The sequence below is a fragment of the Choloepus didactylus genome, chromosome 23, assembly GCF_015220235.1.
Source record: "Choloepus didactylus isolate mChoDid1 chromosome 23, mChoDid1.pri, whole genome shotgun sequence".
Classification (NCBI taxonomy): domain Eukaryota; kingdom Metazoa; phylum Chordata; class Mammalia; order Pilosa; family Megalonychidae; genus Choloepus; species Choloepus didactylus.
Window position 1 is genome coordinate 19,586,663 of NC_051329.1, and position 27,275 is coordinate 19,613,937.

At 38.0% G+C, this 27,275-nt stretch overlaps 1 protein-coding gene across 2 annotated transcripts in view; it reads right to left on the reverse strand.

The window, feature by feature from the left end:
* Positions 1–27,275, reverse strand: part of SPPL3 (signal peptide peptidase like 3) — a 209,185-nt gene that overhangs the window by 64,728 nt on the left and 117,182 nt on the right. For both annotated transcript variants that reach the window (XM_037816662.1, XM_037816661.1), the window contains exon 2: positions 14,407–14,484. In XM_037816662.1, coding sequence (XP_037672590.1) covers positions 14,407–14,419 — 13 coding nt within the window. In that variant the 5' untranslated portion in view covers positions 14,420–14,484. The remainder of the gene's footprint in view (positions 1–14,406; positions 14,485–27,275) is intronic.

The following is a 27,275-nucleotide window of genomic DNA, read 5'->3' on the forward strand; positions in this document are numbered from 1 at the left end:
AACACATTAAAAACTCGAAAGGGAAAAATCAATTGATCATCTCAATAGATGCTGAAAAAGCATTTGACAAAATCCAACATCCCTTTTTGATAAAAACACTTCAAAAGGTAGGAATTGAAGGAAACTTCCTCAACATGATAAAGAGCATATATGAAAAACCCACAGCCAGCATAGTACTCAATGGTGAGAGACTGAAAGCCTTCCCTCTAAGATCAGGAACAAGACAAGGATGCCCGCTGTCACCACTGTTATTCAACATTGTGCTGGAAGTGCTAGCCAGGGCAATCCGGCAAGACAAAGAAATAAAAGGCATCCAAATTGGAAAAGAAGAAGTAAAACTGTCATTGTTTGCAGATGATATGATCTTATATCTAGAAAACCCTGAGAAATCAACGATACACCTACTAGAGCTAATAAACAAATTTAGCAAAGTAGCGGGATACAAGATTAATGCACATAAGTCAGTAATGTTTCTATATGCTAGAAATGAACAAACTGAAGAGACACTCAAGAAAAAGATACCATTTTCAATAGCAACTAAAAAAATCAAGTACCTAGGAATAAACTTAACCAAAGATGTAAAAGACCTATACAAAGAAAACTACATAACTCTACTAAAAGAAATAGAAGGGGACCTTAAAAGATGGAAAAATATTCCATGTTCATGGATAGGAAGGCTAAATGTCATTAAGATGTCAATTCTACCCAAACTCATCTACAGATTCAATGCAATCCCAATCAAAATTCCAACAACCTACTTTGCAGACTTGGAAAAGCTAGTTATCAAATTTATTTGGAAAGGGAAGATGCCTCGAATTGCTAAAGACACTTTAAAAAAGAAAAACGAAGTGGGAGGACTTACACTCCCTGACTTTGAAGCTTATTATAAAGCCACAGTTGCCAAAACAGCATGGTACTGGCACAAAGATAGACATATAGATCAATGGAATCGAATTGAGAATTCAGAGATAGACCCTCAGATCTATGGCCGACTGATCTTTGATAAGGCCCCCAAAGTCACCGAACTGAGCCATAATGGTCTTTTCAACAAATGGGGCTGGGAGAGTTGGATATCCATATCCAAAAGAATGAAAGAGGACCCCTACCTCACCCCCTACACAAAAATTAACTCAAAATGGACCAAAGATCTCAATATAAAAGAAAGTACCATTAAACTCCTAGAAGATAATGTAGGAAAACATCTTCAAGACCTTGTATTAGGAGGCCACTTCCTAGACTTTACACCCAAAGCACAAGCAACAAAAGAGAAAATAGATAAATGGGAACTCCTCAAGCTTAGAAGTTTCTGCACCTCAAAGGAATTTCTCAAAAAGGTAAAGAGGCAGCCAACTCAATGGGAAAAAATTTTTGGAAACCATGTATCTGACAAAAGACTGATATCTTGCATATACAAAGAAATCCTACAACTCAATGACAATAGTACAGACAGCCCAATTATAAAATGGGCAAAAGATATGAAAAGACAGTTCTCTGAAGAGGAAATACAAATGGCCAAGAAGCACATGAAAAAATGTTCAGCTTCACTAGCTATTAGAGAGATGCAAATTAAGACCACAATGAGATACCATCTAACACCGGTTAGAATGGCTGCCATTAAACAAACAGGAAACTACAAATGCTGGAGGGGATGTGGAGAAATGGGAACTCTTATTCATTGTTGGTGGGACTGTATAATGGTTCAGCCACTCTGGAAGTCAGTCTGGCAGTTCCTTAGAAAACTAGAGATAGAGCTACCATTCGATCCAGCGATTGCACTTCTCGGGATATACCCGGAAGATCGGAAAGCAGTGACACGAACAGATATCTGCACGCCAATGTTCATAGCAGCATTATTCACAATTGCCAAGAGATGGAAACAACCCAAATGTCCATCAACAGATGAGTGGATAAATAAAATGTGGTATATACACACGATGGAATACTACGCAGCAGTAAGAAGGAATGATCTGGTGAAACATATGACAACATGGATGAACCTTGAAGACATAATGCTGAGCGAAATAAGCCAGGCACAAAAAGAGAAATATTATATGCTACCACTAATGTGAACTTTGAAAAATGTAAAACAAATGGTTTATAATGTAGAATGTAGGGGAACTAGCAGTAGAGAGCAATTAAGGAAGGGGGAACAATAATCCAAGAAGAACAGATAAGCTATTTAACGTTCTGGGGATGCCCAGAAATGACTATGGTCTGTTAATTTCTGATGGATGTAGTAGGAACAAGTTCACTGAAATGTTGCTATATTATGTAACTTTCTTGGGGTAAAGTAGGAACATGTTGGAAGTTAAGCAGTTATCTTAAGTTAGTTGTCTTTTTCTTACTCCCTTGCTATGGTCTCTTTGAAATGTTCTTTTATTGTATGTTTGTTTTCTTTTTAACTTTTTTTTTCATACAGTTGATTTGAAAAAAGAAGGGAAAGTTAAAAAAAAAAAAAAAAAGACAAACAAGGAAAAAAAAAAAAAAAAAAAAAAAAACGATGTAGTGCCCCCTTGAGGAGCCTGTGGAGAATGCAGGGGTATTCGCCTACCCCACCTCCATGGTTGCTAACATGACCACAGACATAGGGGACTGGTGGTTTGATGGGTTGAGCCCTCTACCATAAGTTTTACCCTTGGGAAGACGGTTGCTGCAAAGGAGAGGCTAGGCCTCCCTGTATTTGTGCCTAAGAGTCTCCTCCTGAATGCCTCTTTGTTGCTCAGATGTGGCCCTCTCTCTCTGGCTAAGCCAACTTGAAAGCTGAAATCACTGCCCTCCCCCCTACGTGGGATCAGACACCCAGGGAAGTGAATCTCCCTGGCAACGTGGAATATGACTCCCGGGGAGGAATGTAGACCCGGCATCGTGGGATGGAGAACATCTTCTTGACCAAAAGGGGGATGTGAAAGGAAATGAAATAAGCTTCAGTGGCAGAGAGATCCAAAACGAGCCGAGAGATCACTCTGGTGGGCACTCTTACGCACACTTTAGACAACCTTTTTTAGGTTCTAAAGAATTGGGGTAGCTGGTGGTGGATACCTGAAACTATTAAACTACAACCCAGAACCCATGAATCTCGAAGACAGTTGTATAAAAATGTAGCTTATGGGGGGTGACAGTGGGATTGGGAATGCCATAAGGACCAAACTCCACTTTGTCTAGTTTATGGATGGATGTGTAGAAAAGTAGGGGAAGCAAACAAACAGACAAAGGTACCTAGTGTTCTTTTTTACTTCAATTGCTCTTTTTCACTCTAATTATTATTCTTGTTATTTTTGTGTGTGTGCTAATGAAGGTGTCAGGGATTGATTTAGGTGATGAATGTACGTACAACTATGTAATGGTACTGTAAACAATCGAAAGTACAATTTGTTTTGTAAAAAAAAAAAAAAAAGTAAATGAATATGGGGGAGGAGGGGTATGGGATGTTTTGGGTGTTATTTTTACTTTTATTTTTAGTCTCATTTTTGTTTTTTGGAGTAATGAAAATGTTCAAAAATTGATGCGGTGATGAATGCACAACTATGTGATGATACTGTGAACAATTGTTTTATACTTTGGATGATTGTATGGTATGTAAACATATTTCAATAAAAAATAAATAAACACACACACACAAAAAAATAATAACTGTGATTAATATGTGCAATGAATTAAATGATGGGATGAAGTTTCTGTAGGGAACTGGAAACGATAAAGAATCAAATGGAAATTCAGAAACTGCAAAATCAAATTGAGAACTCAGTGCCTGAGTTAAACAAAAGGTTAGATACAATTGAAAAGAAAATTAGTGAACTGGAAGAAGAGTTGAAGAACATTCAGAATGAAATGCAGAAACACAAAGGACAAACATATAGAAAAGAGTAAAAGAGATATATGGGGCATAGTGAAAGGGTCTAAAATATGGGTAACTGAAATCCCTGAGGAAGAGGAGAAAAAAAAGTGGCAGAAGCAATGCATGAAGAGATAATGGCCTAGAATTTCCAAAATTGATATAAGTCAGGAACAAACAGATTCAAGAAGGACTGTGTGAATCCTAAGCAGGATAAAAACAAAGAATATTCAAAACCAAAGGCAGAGACAACTATAAAAGCATCCAGACCTGGCATGGCTAAATGAATAAGCTGGCAAATCTTCTCCCCAAAAAGCAATGATAAATGTGGGCAAAATTGTCAAAAACAAAACAAAACAAAACAAACAAACAAAACTACAGCTGTTTCAGGGCTCTGGAAATTGACCAAAGGTATACAACAAATCAAGAAGCAGGTATTCAGGAAAAACTACTTCAGGTAAAAACAGTGGGTGTCTACAGCATTCTTCAGTGGATTGTACTATCCTTCCCCACAGCTAAGCCTGGTCAGTACGGTAGTTCTACAGGTGGGTTAGTCATGGAAACCAGCAGCTTTGCTGCCAGAGGGTGCTGACTTGATTAGGACCAGAGCACAGAAAAGCCCCCTAAGTCCCATAGGTGTTACCAGTTAACGGTAGTGATCCTGGAGGCAGACAGAAGGGGAAGATGAGCAGTTCAGTTAGTCTCAGGTTGCAGTCCTACTTTCAGCAAGCAATGGACCAGAAAACTTGCCAGAAATTTAAAAGGGAGATTCAAGAAAGGTGACAGCCATTGCGGGCCTTGATAAGCTTTTCAAATCTGTACAGGAAAGATTAGAGAGGGTTCAAGCAATATGCACATTACTGGCTGCCTATGAGCCTACGTATACCTCCAGAAAAGGTACAAGAGAACCTGGTGAGAAGTAAAAGCTGGGGCAGACTTAAAAACTTCCTGAATTTTAAACAACACACACACAGATCCACTGTCAGATGGTGGAAGCTTTACCTGCTCAAGGTGTTTGAGTAAAACCTCTTACTAATCATTGGCTGACCAGCAAGCTATGCAGACATAGGACTAACCCCTAGAAGTCTGGCTTAAAAATTTAAAGGCAGAGCCATCAATGATCAAACACCATGATTTAGTCCAAACTGGTTAATAAACAAATTGCAAAATCTTGAAAGCAACAAGAGAAAAATGATCCATCAGGTACAGGGGAACACAAATATGATTAATAGCTGACTTCTCATCAACAGAGCCCAAGAAGCAATGAACAACCTATTCAAAATGTTGGAAGCAAAAAAACTACAACAACAAAAAAAACGCCAACCTGTCAACCAAGAATTTTATTTCCAGCAAAAACATATCCCTCAAAGATGCAGACGACAATGGTGGGTGTGGGATAAGCAACTTGACAAAAATCTTGTCCCCAAATAATACAAAAATAACTGCACGACTACAATACCTGTATGGAAAAATCACTCTCTCAACATTACTTGAAGACAGAGAAGGCCAACGCTGCAAAATAACTGTGAGTAAAAAGAAAAAACAACAAATCCCAACGCTTTGGGTCCACATGCTCCCACCACACACCCAAGGCAGACCAAGAAAAACTGCCACAAAGACAGAGGAGGGATGCTAATTTTTAGAAATTGAATCATGACCCTTGCAAAGACATGTTCAAGTCCTAACTCCTGGTCCTGTGGATGTGAGTGCATTTATAAATAGGATCCTTGAAGATGTGATTAGCTAAGGCGAATCCAAACTGAAACAGGGTAAGTCTTGATCCAATAGGACTGGAATCCTTAAAAACAGAGGAAATTTGGAGACAGATGAGGCAGAGAGTGAGTTATGAATTGTTGGCAAGCCACAGAAGAATGCTATAGCCTTTGAAGAAAGCATAATCCTGCCAACACCTTGATTTTGTGAGACAAATTCCCATTGTTTCAGTCAGCCAGTCTATGGTGTTTGATATAGCATCTCTGGCAAACTAAAAAACACTATTGAAGCCTGAGGGGGAGCTGGAGTGACCACTAGAAAGAGTAAATCCACCTGTATCTGAAAATACAAAAAAGTAACTAGGCAGATTAGAGTAGGACCGCAGGAAAGGGATTTCAAAGTACACACCATTTAAAGGTCTACTACTCCTGGTTCACTTAGAAGGCTGGGCACGTGATTTAAAGAACAGGCTTGGTTTAAAGCAGGGGTCAACAATTTTTTTTTCTGTAAAGGGCCTAACAGTAAATATTTTAGATTTTATAGGCCTGTAGCAACTCCTCAATTTTGTTATTGTAGAGCAGAAGCAGCTATAAGGCAATATGTAAATGAACAAGCATGCTGTGTTCCCAAAACCCTGTAGGTTTGGACCCTGAAATCTGAATTATCATGCATCACAAAATATTCTCCTTTTGATTTTTTCCAATCATTAAAAAAAGTGAAAACTATTCTTAGCTCACGGCTTGTATAAAAACAGGAGGTGGGCTAGATTAGGCCCACCAGTCATATTTACTGCCTGCTAGTTTAACAGGAGAGTCTTCTAAACACAAAATTCCTAGATGAGGAAATAGGCAAAAAAGGAAAGAAGAAGGGTCCTTTGGCAATTTGGTGGAGAAGGGAAAAAAAATAGGAAATTTAGGTTTCTACAAGACTAAATGTAACCACAAAGTGGAGGACTTGCAATCACCTCCACCCCAACCAAAACAAACTCCATTAAAGCATCTGGACTTCGCTAGACTGAGAAAAACGGGCATCATTAAACTAGGAATCTTGTATAGGATCCTAAATTGAACAAGAATAAAATAAAATCCATAGAGAACCATACTACAGATAACATGGATGCAAAATTTCACACAAACCAATTTGGGGAAAATCCGGCCCCTAACCCCTGCCCCCTCAACAAAACAAACAAACAAACAAACAAACAAAAACCCATGAAGAAGAAAACACACTCTATAAAGTTTTCATTCTCCAAATACAGAATCAAAATATATCCAAACAAGCATTTGAAAGACCACCTTGAATCAGAAATTCTTCTGAATTTTAGTTTTTACTAATAACACACAGACAAAAGACACAGAGAAATTAAAGAAAAAAAAGAACTGACTGAATTCTGGAAAGAATCTCCATATTTTATAAAAAATAGAGGCCCAAGAGAGAATGGCTTCAAATGAAAATTTAATAATGGGAATTGAAGAAAGGCAGAAAAATGGCCAAGGGGACAAAAATGACATAAAGAAAGAAAAGGTTCAGAGAGAAATTAGCGGATGGAAGACAGGTAAAGAAGGAATAACATTTCCTTAAAATTCTCTAAAGAAAACACAAAACAATGGAATGGAACTAACATTTAAAACTGTCCAGAAATGAGAAAAAGATTAGAACCTACATATTAAAAATACTCACCAAATACCTAGGAAAATTAACCCAGAACGATCATCTAAGACATACATATCCTAATAAAATGATGAGGATCAGTAACAGTGCTATGCCAAGCTACACTGACGTATGAGGCAAAAGAAAAAGCCAGTAATACTGATCCTATATTTATTTAAAATGCTGATTATTTTATTCATCAAGGACTTTTTGCATTAATTTTTATTCTTAAAAATATTCCATTAAAATATCATTTTTCAACACTGAGTTAAGTGCCTCACTATATAACCTCACTTGTCCCAACCCTGCTGATATTCTATCCAATGATAGCAGAATGCTCTCTCTCTCTTTTGTTTGTGAAGAAACTGCATATGGAATGTTCTTCAAGGTAGATCACATGTGGCCTACCACAAAACAAGTCTCAATAAATTAAAAAGAACTGAAATCATGAAAAGTATGTTCTCTGACGGGAACATTCTTAACATGATAAAAGCCATTGTTGAAAAAACCCACAGCTAACATCATACTCAATGGTGAATGACTGAAAGCTTTCCCCCTAAGATCAGGAACAAGACAAGGATGCCTTCTTTCACACCGCTATTCAAAACCAGAGCAATTAGGCAAGAGAAGAAATAAAAAGTATCCAAATTGGAAAGAAAGTAAAATTATCTCTATTTGCAAAGATATGATCTTATATAGAGAAACTCCAAAGGACTCACAAGAAAACTATTAAAGCTAATAAACACGTCCAGCAAAGTGGCAGGGTACAAGTTTAACACACAAAAATCAACTGTAGAATAAAAAAGTATTTGCAAAGCCCCCTTGAGGGACTAGGGGAAAATGTGGAAACATAAACTTCCCCACCTGAGGAATTCCTGATGTTCTCACAAGCATTGGGGACTACCAATTTAATAGGCCAAGCTTTTGATCTTGGGGCTTGCCCTTATGAAACTTACTCCTGCAAAGGAGAAGCTAAGCCTACTTATAGTTATGCCTAAGAGTCACTCCCAGAGAACCTCTTTGTTGCTCAGATGTGGCCTCTTTCTCTCTCTAAGCCCACTCGGCAGGTGAACTCACTGCCCTCTCCCCTATGTGGGACATGACTCCCAAGGGTATAAATCTTCCTGGCAATGTGGGACATGACTCCCGAGGATGAGCCTGGCCCTAGCACTGTGGGTTGAGAAAGCCTTCTGGACCAAAAGGGGGAAGAGGAAGGAAACAAAATAAAGTTTCAGTGGTTGAGAGATTTCAAATGGAGCCGAGAGGACATTCTGGAGGTTATTCGTATGCATTACATAGATATTCCTTTTTAGTTTTTAGTGTAATAGAATAGCTAAAAGGAAATACCTGAAACTGTTGAACTGCAATCCGGTAGCCCTGATTCTTGAAGATGACTGTATAACTATATAGCTTTTACAGTGTGACTGTGTAACTGTGAAAACCTTGCGAATGACACTGCCTTTATCCAGTCTATGGACAGATGAGTAAGAAAATAAAGACAAAAATAAATAAATAATGGGGGGGAGAGATAAGGGGTTTGGGATGTTTTGGGTGTTCTTTTCTATTTTTATTTTTATTCCTATTATTTTTTTGGAGTAATGAGCATGTTCAAAAATTGATTGTGGTGATGAATGCACAATTGTGTGATGACACTATGATCCACTGATGGTACACTTTGCATGATTATCTGGTAGATGAATATATCTCAATAAAATTGCATTAAAAAAATCAAATGTGTCACAACACATTAGCAATGAACAATCCAAAGAGAAAGAGAAAATTAAGAAAACAATTCCATTTACAGTAGCATATAAATGAAAAAAATAAAAAACAAAAAACAAAAACCTAAGGAGTAAATTTAACCAGAATATCAAAGACTTGTACATTTAAAACTATAAAATGATACTAGAAATTAAAGAAGACCTAAATAAATGGCAAGACATCCCATGTTCATGGATTGAAAGAGTCAATATTGACAAGATGTCAATATCATCCAAAGCAATCTACAGATTCAATGCAATCCCTATAAAAATTCCAGCAGCTTTTTTTTTTTTCCCCAGAAATGGAAAAACCAATCTTCAAATTTATATGGAACTGCAAGGGGCCCCAAATAGCCAAAACAATTTTGCAAAAAAACAAAGTTGGAGGACTCCAACTTCATGATTTGAAATTGTACAACAAAACTACAGTGATCAAAACAGTGTGGCACTCCTCCCCCCTACATGGGACATGACTCCCACGGGTGTAAATCTCCCTGGCAATGCAGGACATGACTCCCGGGGATGAGGATGGCCCTAGCACTGTGGAATTGAGAAAGCCTTCTTGGACCAAAAGGGGGAAGAGAAATGAAACAAAATGAAGTTTCAATGGCTGAGAGATCTCAAATAGAGTTGAGAGGTCATTCTGGAGGTTATTCTTATGCATTATATAGATATCCCTTTTTAGTTTTTAGTGTATTAGAATAGCTAGAAGGAAATACCTGAAACTGTTGAGCTGCAACCCAGTAGCCTTTATTCTTGAAGACAACTGTATATAACTATATAGTTTACACTGTGTGACCTTGTGATTCTGAAAACTTTATGGCTCCCACTCCCTTTATCCAGTGTATGGACAGATGAGTAGAAAAATGAGGACAAAAAGTAAATGAATAATAGGGAGGGATGGGGGGTATGGGATGTTTTGGGTGTTCTTTTTTACTTCAACTTTCATTCTTATTCTTTTTTTGTGTGTGGTAATGAAAGTGTTCAAAAATTGTGGTGATGAATGCACAACTATATAATGGTACTGTGAACAACTGATTGTACACCATGGATGATTGCAGAATATGTGAATATATGTCAACAAAATTGAATAAAAAACAAACAAAGAAAAAAAAAGCAGTGTGGCACTATCATAAAGGCAGACAAATAAACTAATGGAACTGATTTCAAAGTCCAGAAATAGGCCTACACATCTATGGCTAACTGATTTTTTACAAGGATGCTAAATATATGCGATGGGGAAATAATATCATTTTAACAAATACTGGTGGGAAAACTGGATATCCACATGCAAAAAATGAAGTTAGACCTCTACCTCACACCATACACAAAATCAACTCAATATTGAACCAGGATCTAAATGTAAGAGTAAAACCATAAAATTCTTAGCTGATAACATAGAGGCAAATCTTCTTGACCTGGGATTCAGCAATGGATTCTTAGATATGACATTAAAAGCATGAGTAACAAAAGAAATAATAGACAAATCAGACTTCATTAAAATTAAAAAAACTTTTTTGCATCAAAGGAAATTATCAAGAAAGTAAAAAGATAACCTACAGAATGGGAGAAAATAGTTGCAAACCATATATTGGATAAATGCCAAATATCCAGAATATAAAAAGAGCTTTTTCAATGCTACAACACACACACACACACACACACACACACACACACCCATTAAAAAACAGACAAAGGACTTCAATAGACATTTCTTCAAAAGATACATAAACGGCCAATAAGCACATGATAAGACGTTCAACATTAGCCATTAGGGAAATACAAATCAAAACCACAACAAGAAACTTCTTCACATCCACAGGAAAGCTATTATTTAAAAAAACATTAAGTAAGTGTTGGAGAGGATGAGGAAAATTTGAATCTCTAGTGCACTGTTGGTGGGAATATATAATGGTACAACCACCATGGAAAGCATACGGTGGTTCTTCAAAAAGCTATATACAGAATTGCTATTTGACCCAGCAATTTTACTTCTAGGTATATACCCAAAGAAAATGAAAACAGGGTCTCAAAGAAATACTTTTACACTGATGTTTGTAACAGCAGTATTCACAATAGCCAAAAGGTGGAAACAACCCAAACGTCCACCAACAGATGAATGCAAAAACAAAATGCGGCACATACATACAACAGAAATATTATTAGGTCATAAGGAAGAATGAAGTTATGAGACAAGCTGCAATATTGAAGAACCTTGAAAACATTATCCTCAGTGAAATAAGCAAGGCACATAAGGGCAAATACTGCAGATAACACTTATAACAGATGATGAGAAATAACAAATTTGCAGAGATAGAAAGTAGATTAGAGTTAACCAGGGTAGAGGGACAGGGAGGAAGGGGAAATGTTTGAAAAAAATAAAGGGGAAAAAAGTATGTTTTTCTATCAAATTGAAATTGAATTAGGGGAGACTGTCTAAAGCCATGGGGAAAACTGTAGAAAATTCACTGTTGCCACAGCCAGAAAGAGCATTAAGCTCCCAAGTTGTTCTTAAGCTCCCAAATTGGCTTTATACTTTATTTTGTGTGGGCTTTTATTCCTTAATCTTGGGTTAACCTCCTTAGGCTTAACCTACTAGTCTCAAGAAAAGTTCCTGCAGAATATGCAAAAAAAACAAGCAAACCAAGAAAGAAGAAAACTGGATCCAACTTTGGATCCAGTTCAGAAGAGAAGCCAAGAGAGGAAGTTCTAGGATAACAGCTGTGCAGGAGGCCAAGATCACAACAAGGCTAGACTGGAGGAGGATGAGGAACTCCAGGCGGGCTACACACAATAAAATATGACAAGATAGAGCACTTGATGTGCTTAAATTATTGGGAGGCATTTTAGTCCTGTCAGAGAATGCATGGATAGAGTGAAAGCGCTGATTGGTACATGGGACACAAAGCAAAAGACAAAAAAGATGTAATTACCAATTCCAGGGTTTTTGGGAAAAATTAAACAAGAAAAAAAATACACTAAGGCTCTCAGTTGCAACCATTGTTAATGTAATGACAATTTTTAAAAGCTGGCTGCCAATATAATAAAAAATTGTGACATTAAGTATAGTAAAAGGATAGGAGGAATGTGAGAAGACTAAATTATTCATTTCCATATTAGGGAGGCAAGAGAAAATGTCTGAAACTGAAAAATAAATCAAGAAATAATAATATGAAGCACATTATCAGAAATGTGGCAGTAAATACTAGAAGTAAGACTGTAGGTTAGGGAGGAACAGGTAAGACAGAGAATTGTAGAACTATTTGACTATTATGTACATGTATTACTTTAATAAAAATTAAATTTAAATAAAAAAGAAAACCCACAAGGAGAGATCACATCCTAGTATTAGAATGGCTACAATAAAAAAGACAGAGAATAACATGTGTCTTTAAAAAGTCCTTACCAATATTTAAAAAAAACTTTTTTTAATTATGATAAAGCGATGAGCTGAGCAGGTAAAAACAAAGACAAAAAAGTTTTTTTTTCCCCCCACAGAGAAAGGCTTGACTTTAGATGGATTCACTGCTGAATTCCATCAAACAGTTGAGGAAGAAATAATACAATTCTACATAATCTCTTTCAGATAACAGAAGAGGAGGAAACACTTTCCAACTCATTCAATAAGGCCAATTTAAACATATAATTAAAGACCTCATGATTTACCTTTTGCACAAAATGCACTAGTAAAGTATAAAAGACATAAGGTACTGGACCACAAGTCTTGAGAACTGGATTCCAATACTACTTTGTTACCAACTAGTTGAGCAATCTTTTTCAAGTTACATCATCTTGGGCTTCAATCCTTTATTTGTAAAATAAGGAGGTTCAACAGAGAAATACTTGCTATCTGTATGATATAACTCTTTGGTATATTTATCATATAAAATTTTGTTTAAAACTTGGTCAATCCTAACTGGTATAACCCTTCTGGAAAATAATATGGCATTTTGTAGTAAGAGCCAATTCATATTTTTTTGATGAAGTATTTCAATTCTCTTGATATCTATCTTAAGAATAAAATTCAACCAAAGCAAAAGAGCACATAAAAAGATGGACACTGCAATACATCAATAACAGCAGAAAACTGAAAACAAACCACACTTCCAACAAGAGTGGAATAAGATACTAACACAAAAGAACATCAAATTACTAAAAACTAGCATGAAGATAACTGTAGGAAATAAATTAGGTGAAAAAAATTAATAAAAATAATTTCAACTATGAAAATGTACACAGTAGATAAATTATATGCCAAACAAAAGGTAAATTGTGCTAATGAAAGAAGTATTAGGGTTTTGAGTCTAAGGATGTCTCTCTCTTTTTTTAAAATTTAAAAGTCTTTCGAAATGTTGATACATTATATACTCAAAGGGAAAAAGTCAGAAACTTGCCCCAAGTGAGAAGTACAAAATATCAAAATAATGCTGAAAATGTTCTAGGTTGCTCTGATTTAATTAATGCTTCCTAAGAGTGGCTACAAATCTAGGGCTCTCTATGGAAGTCTCAGTGATCAAAAATTTTACCAGTTTACACTGGGAATTACCAACAGTATTTTTAAGTCTGTGATTTTACAAAATACTCATTAAAGTCCAGATACTATAGTGTATAACTTGAAATCCTTATGCCTGGCTTGTTTCATTTGTCACTGTCATTTTCTTTTAAGTTCTCAACTAGTTGAGCAATCTTTTTCAAGTTACATCATTTGGGCTTCAAACCTTCATTTGTAAAATAAGGAGGTTCAACAAAGAAATACTTTCTATGTGTATGATGTAACTCTTTGGTATATTTTCATTTTGGCAGCTTTCACTTTTAAGTATATCAGCCACAATTTTTTTTTCCTTAATTATATAATTACTAAACTTGCTTTCAAGTAAGGAGAGTGGAAAGAAGAAGGGAATGAGTGTTGAGCTTCTTCAATTTCCATCCTACTTCCATGGCTGCCTGTTACAATGGGGGCTGTATCCGGATCCAATCTCAGCACTCCCAAGATCAGAAAAGAAAATACTTGGTAATATTACCATCACAGTTCTAACAAGATTAGGTTGAACCATATGAAATTCTGGGTTCTGTAGGTCAAAAAAATTGACTATGGACAATTTCTTATGGTTCAACCTATGTCCAATGTCTTTTTATAAAGAAAAATGCATGGTAAATTTCCATAAGGATATTATCTATTTAAAGTACTCCAGGACAAGATGAAGAATTCTCCTAGTTTCCAGTTTAACCTTGGTTTTCCCGGCTCTTCATAAGCCTATTAAAGCTCTGAGATTATACTTTGATTTTTGGTTAAGAAAAACATGAAGTTTTCTTTGTCATTTAATTATCTAACTAAATCCTGTCAAAATCATGTTTTCCTTCACAGAATAATATTGGTGCCAACACTTCGAATGCTTGCCAATGCTTCTTCCACCTCCTACTGAAATCAATCCCGTTCTGAGAGCATCTTACCTGAAACTACCATAGACTATAAGTAGAATGGAAATCAGAAATGTAGACACTTGACTGGAATCCACCAGGGAATAGGCCCTAGAGAAATAAAGAGAGAAAAAAATTTAAATCACATGGCAGCAAGCCCTCATGGAGTTTACAGTCTAATGGAGTTCTACAAACCCCACTAAGTTTTGCTTTTGTCTTAAAGAAAAAGAGGTACAAATTAGCATTTACAAGAGAACATAATTAAAATGAGATTTGCTTGTTTAACATGAAGAATAAATTTATAGGCTCACATCTATTATTAATTAATACTCAGGATGTTAAATGCTATTGTAAAAATCCTATCTCTGTATGATACACAGTATCTGTTCATAACACCCACTCCCAATTTAAAAAGCAGCAACCATGTCCAATGACAGAGTTTCAGTGATTAAACTTTTATGAGTTTACACTTGAATTACCAATAGTATTTTACTGGTTTTACCCATGCTGAGATAAAGCCTGCATCTCTTCTAAATTCCATTTCTACTTTTATGACTTCCTACTGATTATTTCCATCTGGATGTCCAATAGGAACTTCTTCAAGTTAACAGATACAAACAAAAGTCATTCTTCCATTATATTTGATCCTCTCAAGGAATGGTACCTTCAACCCTTAGCTCCCAGAGCCTGCTGCACTCTTGACATCTTCTTCTCTTACTTCCCACATGTATCAACAGTTAACAAGTGATGCAACTTCCACTTCCCCAATTATTCTGTTTCTCCCAGTCCCACTGCCAATTCCTTCGCTCCCTTCTCTGGCTTGACAATCGGATATCCTGTTTCCAATTTGCCTCCATGAGCTCACCCGACATACTGTCCACAGATGGATGTTCCTATAATAAATTCTGTTTTATACTTTCATTTGGCAAATATTTAATAATGCCTATGTGCCAGGCACTCTGCTAGCCAGTGGGGAAATAACAACAAATAAGATTGTCTTTGGAGAGGGGCAAGATGGCGGCACAGAGAGGAGTGGAATTTAGTTAGTCCCATGGAGCAACTAATAAACCACCAGGAATAACTAGTAAATAATCTGGAACAACTGCTGGGGGATAACTGTGACTGCCCACACATTGTACACCAACCTGGATAGCGTGGATTGGCTGAGATCGTAGCATAAAATTTGTATGTAAAAACTGTGAAAACGTGCTGGGAGCCCCTTCCCCGAATGGCAGGCTGAGCTACAAGACCTCATTGAAGGAGAAAGCAGCAGTCCCGGAGTGAGCAAATATAACTCAGCCCAGCTCCAACCAGGGTTTTAGTTAACAGATGTGGACTGCTCAGTACAAGCTACAAACATAAGCAAACCCCCAACAAGGGCACCACCTGCTGGGAAGGTTAGGAAAAGCACTGTGGCTTGAGGCCTCACAAGAAAGTCTCTCAATCTTCTAAGATACACCCTCAGGGAGACCTGATACTGAATATAACCCCATTCTGTGACCTGAACCCGTTCTGGTGTGGGAAAATATGATTGGGGTAACCAAGGAAACCAGATGCCTAGACAACAGAAAACTACAAAATTACACTAAGAAAAATGAAGATATGGCCCAAAGGAAGAAACTTACACCTCAATTAAAGATACAGTTGAGATACTGTTTCACTTTACTGAAACAACAAATAAAACATTTTCAAAGAAACATGCTAAATCAACTTAAAAACCTAATCAATGAGTTCAGGGAAGATATGGCAAAAGAGATGGATATCAAGTAAACACTGGGTGAGCATAAGATAGAAATTGAAAGTTTGAAAAAACAACTGGCAGACTCTACGGAAATGAAAGGCACAACACAAGAGATGAAAAACACAATGGAGATATAAACAGCAGCAATCTCAACAGGCAGAAGAAAACACTCAGGAACTGGAGAACAAGAAACCTGAAATCCTACACACAAAAGAACAGATAGGGAAAAGAATGGAAAAATATGAGCAACGTCTCAGGGAACTGAATGACAACACGAACTGTGTGAATGTCACTGGTGTCCCAGAAGGAGAAGAGAAGGGAATAGAGGCAGAAGCAATAAAAGGGAAATAATCAATAAAAATTTCCCATTTCTTATGAAAGATATAAAATTACAGATTCAAGAAGCACAGTGTATCCCAAACAGAATGGATATGAATAGGCCTACACCAAGACACTTAATAATCAGATTATCAAACATCAAAGACAAAGAAAGAATCCTGAAAGCAAGAGAGAAGTGATCCATCACATACAAAGGAAGCTTGATAAAACTATTCGCAGATTTCTCAGTAGCAACTATGGAGGCAAGAAGGAAATGGGGTGATATATTTAAGATACTGAAATAGAAAAACCGCCAACCAAGAATCCTGTATCTGGCAAGACTGTCCTTCAAATATGAAGGAAAGTTTAAAATATTCTCTGACAAACAGACAATGACAGAGTTTGTGAACAAGATACCTGTTCTATAGGAAATACTAAAGGGAGCACTACAGACAGATAGGAAAAGACAGGAGTGAGAGGTTAAAACACAATTTTGGGTGATGGTAGCACAACAATGTAAGTACACTGAACAAAGATGACTGTGAATATGGTTGAAAGAGGAAGGTTAGGAGCATGTGGGACACTAGAGGAAAGAGGAAAGATAAAGACTGGGACTGTGTAACTCAGTGAAATCTAGAGTTCTCAACAATTGTGATAAAATGTACAAATATGTTTTTACATGAGGGAGAAGAAATGAATGTCAACCTTGCAAGGTGTTAAAAATGGGGTGGTATTGGGGAAAAAATACAATCAATGAAACTACAGACTATAGTTAACAGAAGCACTGTATTATGCTTCCTTTAATGTCACAAAGGCAATGTACTAAAGCTAAATGCCTATAACAGGGGGACATAAGGGAGGGGTATTGGATTCTTGGCATTGGTGATGCTCTCTGACTCTTTTATTGTACTTAATTTAATTCCATCTTTCCCTTTGTTGATTTTTAGCTCTTTTCCTTTCTTTCTTTTTCTTTTGTCTCTCTAACTTCTTTGACTCTTCCTCCTTCTTTGTGGAAGAAATGGAAATGTCCTTATACAGACAGTAGCGATGGTGGTAAATGCATAAATATGTGATTCTACAGGGAACCATCGGTTATTTACTTAGGATGGAATTGTATGGTGAGTGAACAAAACTGTCTTAAAAAAAAAAAACAGATTGATGAAGAAACCTTGAGGGCACTATACTGAGTGAAATAAGTCAGACACACAAGGACAAATATTGTATGCTCTCACTGATATGAACTAATTATAACATATAAACTCATCGACATGAAATACAGGTTACCAGGATATAGAACAAGGCTAAAGAATGGGGAGCAGTTGCTTATTATGAGCAGAATGTTCGCTAGGTTGAACTTAAGTGTTTGGAAATGGACACAGGTGATGGTAGCACGTTATTGTGAGAATAACTAACAGTGCTGAATGGTTTGTGAATGTGGTGGAAAGGGGAAGCTCAGAGTCACATATGTCACCAGAAGGAAAGCTGAAGGTTAAAAGACGGGAATGTATAAAACTGAATCTTGTGGACAATGTCCATGATTAACTGTACAAATATTAGAAATCTCTTTCATGAACTAGAACAAATGTAAGACACCATAACTAGAAGTTAATAATAGAGGGGTATATAGGGAAAAAATGTACCTATTGCAAACTGTGTACTACAGTTAGTAGTATTTTAACATTCTTTCATCAACAGTAATAAATGTGCTATACCAATACTATGAATCAATAATGGAGGGGGGAGTGGTTAGGGGTATCGGAGAATTTGAGTTTTCTTTTTTGTCTTTTTTTCTTTTCTGGAGTAATGAAAATACTCTAAAAATTGAAAAATAACATCTATTGTGGTGACGGATGCACAGCTGTATGATGGTACCGTGGGCAACTGATTGTGCATTTCGGATCTTTCGATGATTATATGGTATGTGAACAATCTCAATAAAATTAAAAAAAAAAAAAAAAAAAAAAAAGATTGTCTTGGTCCCTGCCTGCATTCCTTTCTTACAGGAAAGTTAAAAAAAATTAACATAAGTAATTGACTATAATCATGGCAAGTGTTGAGGAAGGGGAAGAAGTATAAGGTACTATAAGAAGGTATAATAGGTAGATTCCCATCTATTAATTGGGCTTTCCTTAGGGAGGTAGATGAATTACAGAAATACAAGATCAAAAAAAAAGTATATATATGTAACTCAATGATTGTTTATAGGAACTAGGAGAGGGAGGAGCCACGGATGGTTCCCACGTTTATGCTGAGCAGTTGGTTAGATGGTTATACCATTTACCAAAAAAGGCTACATAAGAGTAGATTTTGAGTTAAGTTTTGGATGTGTTGAGGAGACAGCCGGATATCTGCGTCTGGTACTCAGAAGCAGCTCTGAGCTAAAGATAAATCCTGGGAGCTCATCAACTTCTACTTGACAACTGAAGCCACAGGCGTAGAGGAGTTTGCCTAGCAGTGAGACGAGATCTCAGGATCAAGGCCTTTAAAACTCCAAATTCTAAGATCAGGTAAAAGGAAGAGCTACAAGGAAAACAAAAATGAAACAGAGAAAGAGGAGGAAAATACAGGATAGTAGGTTAAGTGATTAGTGTTTCAATTGGCAGCAGGATAGGATGGTCCCTGAATTTAATCTCTTGTTCTAATACTTATTAGTTTTGGGGCTAGTTACTTAACCTCTCTAAGCTTCAGTTTCTTTGTCTGTAAAATGGTGATAATGATGACACACACCTATCTCAAAGAGTAGTTAAAATTAAATGAGATAATTCAGATAAAGAGCTTGACACAGTAAGAACTCATCTTTCATTATTTTTATTAGGAGGAAGAGTTCATCTGGATTAAAAAAAAACAACAACTAAAAAGTGTCCATTGAATTGAACATTTAAGTGACTAATGACCTTAGTAAGAACAGTTTAAGTGGAGTGGTGGGGAAGGGAGTCTGACTGGAATTGGCTGAGGAGTTACAGGTATGGAAATAGAGACAGCTTTGTGAAAAATACAGGGAAAAGAATGGAGGGGAATATAAGAATAAGAGAAATCTGAATTTTTTTTTTAAGACGGGAAATAATTCAACCTTGTTTTGTATGCTGACGAAATTATCACAGTGAAGAGGGAAAGACTGACACAGAGAAAACTAAGTCAAGTTTCCTTTAAACTTTCCAGAATACAGTACGTGTAATAAAATTTCACACCTGTTAAAAGATGTCTAAAATGTCATTTTGGGGGAGATCTTTAGTTATTAGAGGTACATACTGAAGTATTTTGTAGATGAAATGATGATTTAATTTATTTTAAAATGCTCCAAGAAAACAAAAAAGGTGGGAAGAATAGATGAAACAAGAATGGTAAACTCTCTACAATAACTGACACTGGATGAGAGGTTCATGGGATTTCATTATACTCTTCTCTGTACTTTTGTGTGTTTGAAACTTCTATAATAAAAAGTTTTTTTCTTTTAAAAAAGCAAAACCTTCTTTTTTCCAAAGCAAAGTCTGAGAGATGGTGAGGCAATCTGAATACAATTCAAATCATGAGGGGCAGATATGTATAGGAATATACGTTGCAGGTCATGAATTCCCACAGTACCTCAGAGAAGGCAGTCACTTCTTCCTAAAATTTCAGTCAGCAAGTGGAATGGAGAAGGTGAAGTAGAAGATAGAACTTCCAATCTAGCCTCTCTCTTAGTCTCTGTCCAGTAATGCTGCTGGGGTTGGCCAGTGTGTCCTCTTTCGGACCACTGGATTATACACTCAAAGCTTTGACACCAATATATACACAACGAGACAGGACATTCCATATATCAGAAATACTGATTTAATCAATTTCTGTTTAAATTGTCTCTTGCTCTATAATCTCTGCACATATCTTTCACAATTCTGAAAATAAATGATCTCTGTCTAGAAGAAACACTTCCTTAAAATTAAAAAAAAAAAACATTCTCAAAGAGGTCATATATTCACTTACATGGTACAAAAATCAAAACTATATAAAAAGATGTATACTGAGACGTCTCCCTCCCATCCCAGTCTCTCTTCCCTAGGTCCTCTTTTATTAGCTTCTTGTACAGCCTTCTGAAATAAATGCACATATAAATGTAAATAACATCTCAACCTTTCTTACACAAAAGGTAGAACATTAAACATACTGCTCTGTACTCCTCCCCACCTGACCCTTTTACACTGTAACCTAGAGATCTTCCTATATCAGTATGTGGAGAACTTCCCCCTTAACCTGCATAGTGCAGGAGAGAGGGATGCATCTATTCATTGTTGGTGGGGAAGTAGAATGGTGCAGCCTATCTTGAGGACAATGTAGTGGTGGTTCCACAAGAAGCTAACTATGTGGGTGCCATAAGGTTCTGCAATCTCATTATTGGAAAATCTGAGAGCAGGGACATGAATGGACATTTGCAATAGATGAAGGTGGTCTAAGGGTACATCAACTAATGAACAGAATGGTGAACTGTGGTGTATGCAAACAACAGAATATTAAGCAGCTGCAAGAAGGAATGAAGTTGTGAGACACACAACTAGGTGAATGGATTTTGAGGACAGCATTTTGAGCGAAGTACGGAAGAAATGGAAAGACAAACATAAAGCCTAATTATAATGTGTAAATTCTGAGAATTGACTCTTAGAACACAGGTTATCAGGAGAACGCTTATTGTAATGGTTCCTAGATTGCAAGCTCTTACAGCAGTCCCATCTATTTCTGAGTTGTAATTTCCAAATTCTTAGATGCTGAGCTCTTTGTGTATAACCTGGTCAGTCTCTGGAACTTTGTAACTTTGATACCTGAAACTCAGAGCTAGAGCTTGGCAGCTATGTATGTCAGTATTACCTCATACAACAACTGTTTTAAAAAAGCTGAAAAAGAGTTCAGACTTCAGTTAGAGATATGAATGAAGTGGATCTGGTTAGGACTAAGGCAAATCAAGCCAAAGGGTAAAGGACAATATTGACTGTGTTTTAAAACTTCAACTTCTGTGTGAGACCAAGGGAAGAGATGTCTATTTGGTGCAGGATCTATACTTTCTGTAGCACACTAAATAATTTAACTTATATGGACAGTTTATTCAAACACCGTAATTACACAGAATTTTGAAGAGGAAGTGAGATCTGGTAGGTTTATACACCTTAGTGTGAAATCCTGATACATCCCAAAGTAATTTGGGCAGAGAATAAAAATGTATTTGCAGGGCCCCTTGAAGAACTGTGGAAAAATGTAGAAATATTAAACTTTCCCACCTGGGGAATTACTGATATTCTCACGAGCATTAAGGACTAACAATTTAGTAGGCCAAGCCCTCAATCATGGGGCTTGCTCTTATGAAGCTTGTTACTGCAAAGGAGAGGCTAAGCCTATATAAAATTGTGCCTAAGAGTCTCCTCCAGAGAACCTCTTTGGTACTCAGATGTGGCCTCAAAGCCCACTTGGCAGGCAAACTCACTGCCCTCCCCCCTATGTGGGACATGACTCCCAAGGCTGTAAATCTCTCTGGCAATGTGGGACACGACTCCCAGGGATGAGCCTGGACTTGGCATCGTGGGATTGAGAAAGTCTTCTTGACCAAAAGGGGGAAGCAAAATGAAATAAAATAAACTTTCACTGGCTGAGATATTTCAAATGGAGTCGAGAGGTCATTCTGGAGGACATTCTTACATGCTATATAGATATCTCTTAGTAGTTTTTACTGTATTGGAATAGCTAGAAGGAAATACCTGAAACTGTCAAAGTGCAACCCAGTAACCTTGATTCTTGAAGACGACTATATAACTATGTAGCTTACATGGTATGACTGTGTGATTGTGAAAACCTCGTGCCTCACACTCTCTTTATCCAGTGTATGGACAGATGAGTAGAAAAATGGGGACAAAAATTAAATGAAAAATGGGGTGGGATGGGGGGTGGTGGAATGCTTTGGGTGTCCTTTTTTACTTTTATTTTTATTCTTTTTGAGTAAGGAAAATGTTCAAAAACTGATTGTGGTGATAAATGCACAACTATATGATGGTACTGTGAACATTTGATTGTATACTGTGGAAGACTGTATGGTATTGAATATATCTCAATAAACTGAATTAAAAAAAAAACCCTGCATAGTATTCCATTGTGTGGATATACCATAAGTATATTACTTACAGATGCACACTTGGGTTGTTTTCTAAATTTCTGCTATTACAAACAAGTCTGTAATAAAGAGACTTGCAAATTATACCTGCAATGCACACACATGAATTCATGTGTCTCTAAAGAATAAAGATCCTGAAAACAAGATTGCTGGATCAAAGAGGAAATACACTTGCAATTTGTTGCCAACTGCCCTCCAGAGAGATTATACCATTTTTGCACTCTCACCAGCAATGGATGAGAGTTTGTTTCTCAACCTTTGTCAAAAGTGTTGTTGTTGACCTTACAAAATTTTACCAATCTGACAGATGAAAACCGTTATTTCAGTACAGTTTTCTTTGCACTAATTAAATTTTTATACAATTAAATTACAAAATTTAATTAAAAACAAGGTTAAGCAGCTTTTCACATGATTAAGAGCTAGCAGGTATTTCTTAAATATAATTTTAAAAAAATTTTCAGACTCCAGAGCTACAAAAAGCAAAGGCAATTTTATTCTAAGGAACTTTTCTTTGATGGTGTTTTATTTGGATGACTTGGCTTTTATACCCTTCGTATTCTGAAGCACACTGTCCTTATCTAAAACTTCCCAAAGTCACTGTCTTAAAGTCTGATAACTGTTGTTTAAACCATTCCTTTAGCTGTAACTCTCAAATCAATGGAAACTTTCCAGAAGCTCATTACCCAAGACTTTTGGAAGTCTGGGTTGAATTTAAAGATATTAAAATTTTTTTTTCGCTGCAGCCCCCCCCCCCCTCCATGCTCTAGCCTGTGTGGCTGAGCATCCTGTATTCACTGACTTTCTTAATGTTTTTCTAGACAAGAGCAAGACCACATGCAGAATAACTGTGCAAAATAGCTGATTAGGGCTATCCTTGCAATACACACATTATCCATTGCAGAACTAAATGTGTGGTTTCAGAGAAAAAAAAGAGTTTTGAATAGTTTCTTCCAGACTGAGCAGTTTTCTCTTTCAAATCTATTCAGTTTCCATTTGAAAATATGGTTGCACCCTAGAGTTGAAGAGAGGAGAAAGAATTCCTTGATGTGGTGACTCAGCTCTACCTTTCCAAAGGCCCTGGTGCCAGAGGAAGCCAGTTACCAGGGACACTGCCCAAACAAATGGGACAGAGCTTGCATGGCCTCCATGGTTGTCTGGCATCAGGGTTGTGGGGAATCCTATCTGAGACATTCCCTTCATAGTTTAAAACCTGTCCATGGGAACTCCACTTCCCAACAGGAAGCTGTGCCCAGGGCCTTTGGAGGGAGCGGGACCTGCGACACTAACCAGCAGTACAGGTGAGACTTCCAGGAGGAGGCAGAATAGGAGAGGCAGAGAAAACTTCTCCCTTGTGGAATAACTAGAGAAAAGGCAGAAACGACTGGGACAGTGGTTACGGGCTACCAGTGGCCACAGAAGGACCTCTACAATATATAATGGGGATTTGGTTTAAAGAGCGGAGAAATTACGTCTGAAAGGATAGGGTGAGTTTATTCAACTGGGACTGCCACCAGCGCTGGCAGCTGAGAACCAGCTGGCTAAGCAGGGGAGGAAGGAGCTCTCCACCCCCGCACACCCATTTCAGCACTTAGCTGGGGAGATAACCCTTCTGAGCCCCGCAGCTGGGAGCTGCTGTGAGAGAACTTGGGAACCAGCAGACCTATGTTGACCATACACAGAAAGTGCATTTACTCTTCCTCCGTGGAAGCCTGCGATGTGCATGGGGAAAAGGTGGGAATAAGTGAGGGTGCTGCATGGAAGCACCAGGAGCCCCTCCCCTGCCCCAGAGGCTCACGGGTGCATGGTGGGCAAGGACCTTGGAGCCAATAAGGAGGTGAAGCACTTTTGAGCTGACTGAGGGCTGTAAAGGGCAAGACTTATGGCCCCACAGCTGGAGGGTGGTCCAGCCAGAGGCCTGGGAATCATAAGACACAATGTGCCCTTAAGTGGATTCTCAGAGGAAATACACAAGGCCCACCCCCTGCTCCCAGGGTTGGCAGTCCCCAGTGCACACGCAGAACTGCTGGCTGACTGGATTTCTACCTGGTTTGGACTGCACTGGGTGCGCAGAAGCAGTCAGGGAAAAGGGGGTTGAGGGGAAGAGGTGGGTCAAGAGCATCATCTACTGGGAAAACAAGGAAAGTGCACTCGAGCAGGCAGTGGTTTTGCTAAATTTTATATAAATGTCCAAATAATCCTGTAACTCCCAAATAACTTATCAAGATAAGGAAAAGCCCTGAAGTCAAAAGAAAATCACAAAGCACATGAAGTTCCAAGGAGATATGGACAAGCCAAACAACCAAATTAAAAAGCAGGAGGAAACATAGAACAGCAATTAATCAAAGAAATACTTACAAATCTCCAAAACAATTTCAATGGGTTGACTAAAGACATAAAGAACATCAAGAAGACTCTAGAAGAGCATAAAGAAGAATTTATTAGAGTAAAAAGAAAAACAGCAGACTTTATGGAAATAAAAGAAATTGTAGATAAAATTAAAAGTACACTAGAAATACACAATAGCAAATATAAACAGACATAGGCAAGAATAAGTGAACGAGAGGACAGGCCTATTAATGTGAATGCACAAAAGAACAAATGGAGAAAAAAAAATGAAAAATCCAAAACAGAGCTCAGGGAAATGATGGACAACATGAAGTGCCCAAATATAAGAATCATTGGTTTCCCAGAAGGAGAGGAGAAGAGTAAAGGGGTTAGAAGAGTATTTGAGGAAATAGTTGGGGGAAACATCCCAAACCTTATAAAAGACATAATTACGCAAATCAAAGATGCCCAACATACTCCAAATAGAATAAATCCCAATACACCCACTATGACACATACACTAATCAGACTGACAAACGCTGACGAGAAGGAAATCCTGAAAGCAACAAGAAGTGATTCACCACATACAAGGGAAACCACATAAGACTAAGCACCAACTACTTCAATAGGCATAATGAAGGTGAGAAGGCAGTGTGGTATGACACATTTAAGATCCCAAAAGAGAAAAACTGCCAGTCAAGAATTCTTTATCCAGCAAAGCTCTCCTTCAAAAGTGAGGGAGAGTTTAACATTTTCATAAACAAATGCTGAGAGAATTTATTAACAAGAGACTTACCTCCCCAGACACACTAAAGGGAGCTCTATCAGCTGGGGAAAGATAAAGGGGGAAAAACAAAAGGAGAGCAAGAAGGGCACAGAACTGTTCTGAAGAGCATTAGTAAGGGTAAGTTAAAGGAAAAAAAGAGACAGAGGGGAAGAAATACATCTGACAAATAAAAATCAAAGGATAAGATGGTTGGCTCTAGAATTGCCTTTATAGAAATAACTATGAATGTGAATGCATTAAACTCCCCAATTAAAATACACAGACCTTCAGAACAGATTAAAAAGTATGATCCGGAGGCGGGGCAAGATGGCAGACTGGTGAGCTGTATGTTTTAGTTACTCCTCCAGGAAAGTAGGTAAAAAGCCAGGAACTGCGTGGACTGGACACCACAGAGCAATCTGTCTTTGGGCATACTTCATACAACACTCATGAAAACGTGGAACTGCTGAGATCAGCGAAATCTGTAAGTTTTTGCGGCCAGGGGACCCGCGCCCCTCCCTGCCAGGCTCAGTCCCGGGGGAGGAGGGGCTGTCAGCTCCGGGAAGGAGAAGGGAGAATTGCAGTGGCTGCTCTTATCGGAAACTCATTCTACTGATTCAAACTCCAACCATAGATAGACTGAGACCAGACACCAGAGACTCTGAGAGCAGCCAGCCCAGCAGAGAGGAGACAGGCATAGAAAAAAAAACAACACGAAAAACTCCAAAAAAAAAGCAGAGGATTTTTGGAGTTCTGGTGAACACAGAAAGGGGAAGGGCGGAGATCAGGCCTTGAGGCGCATATGCAAATCCCGAAGCAAAGCTGATCTCTCTGCCCTGTGCACCTTTCCTTAATGGCCCTGGTTGCTTTGTTTATTAGCATTTCAATAACCCATTAGATCTCTGAGGAGGGCCGTTTTTTTTTTATTTTTTTTTTTTTAAATCCTTTTTGCTTTTTCTAAAACAATTACTCTAAGAAGCTCAATACAGAAAGCTTCAAAGAATTGAAATTTGGGCACGTCAAGTCAAGAGCAGAACTAAGAGAGCTCTGAGACAAAAGGCAATAATCCAGTGGCTGAGAAAATTCACTAAACAACACAACTTCCCAAGAAAAGGGGGGTGTCCGCTCACAGCCACCATCCTGGTGGACAAGAAACACTCCTGCCCATCGCCAGCCCCATAGCCCAGAGCTGCCCCAGACAACCCAGTGTGACGGAAGTGCTTCAAATAACAGGCACACACCACAAAACTGGGCGTGGACATTAGCCTTCCCTGCAACCTCAGCTGAATGTCCCAGAGCTGGGAAGGGGGAGCAGTGTGAATTAACAGAGCCCCATTCAGCCATCATTTCAGCAGACTGGGAGCCTCCCAACACAGCCCAGCAGCCCAGAACTGCCCTGGGGGGACGGCACTCACCTGTGACATAGCACAGTCATCCCTCAACAGAGGCCCCGGGGTGCACAGCCTGGAAGAGGGGCCCACTTGCAAGTCTCAGGAGCCATACGCCAATACCAAAGACTTGTGGGTCAGTGGCAGAGACAAACTGTGGCAGGACTGAACTGAAGGATTAGACTATTGCAGCAGCTTTAAAACTCTAGGATCATCAGGGAGATTTGATTGTTAGGG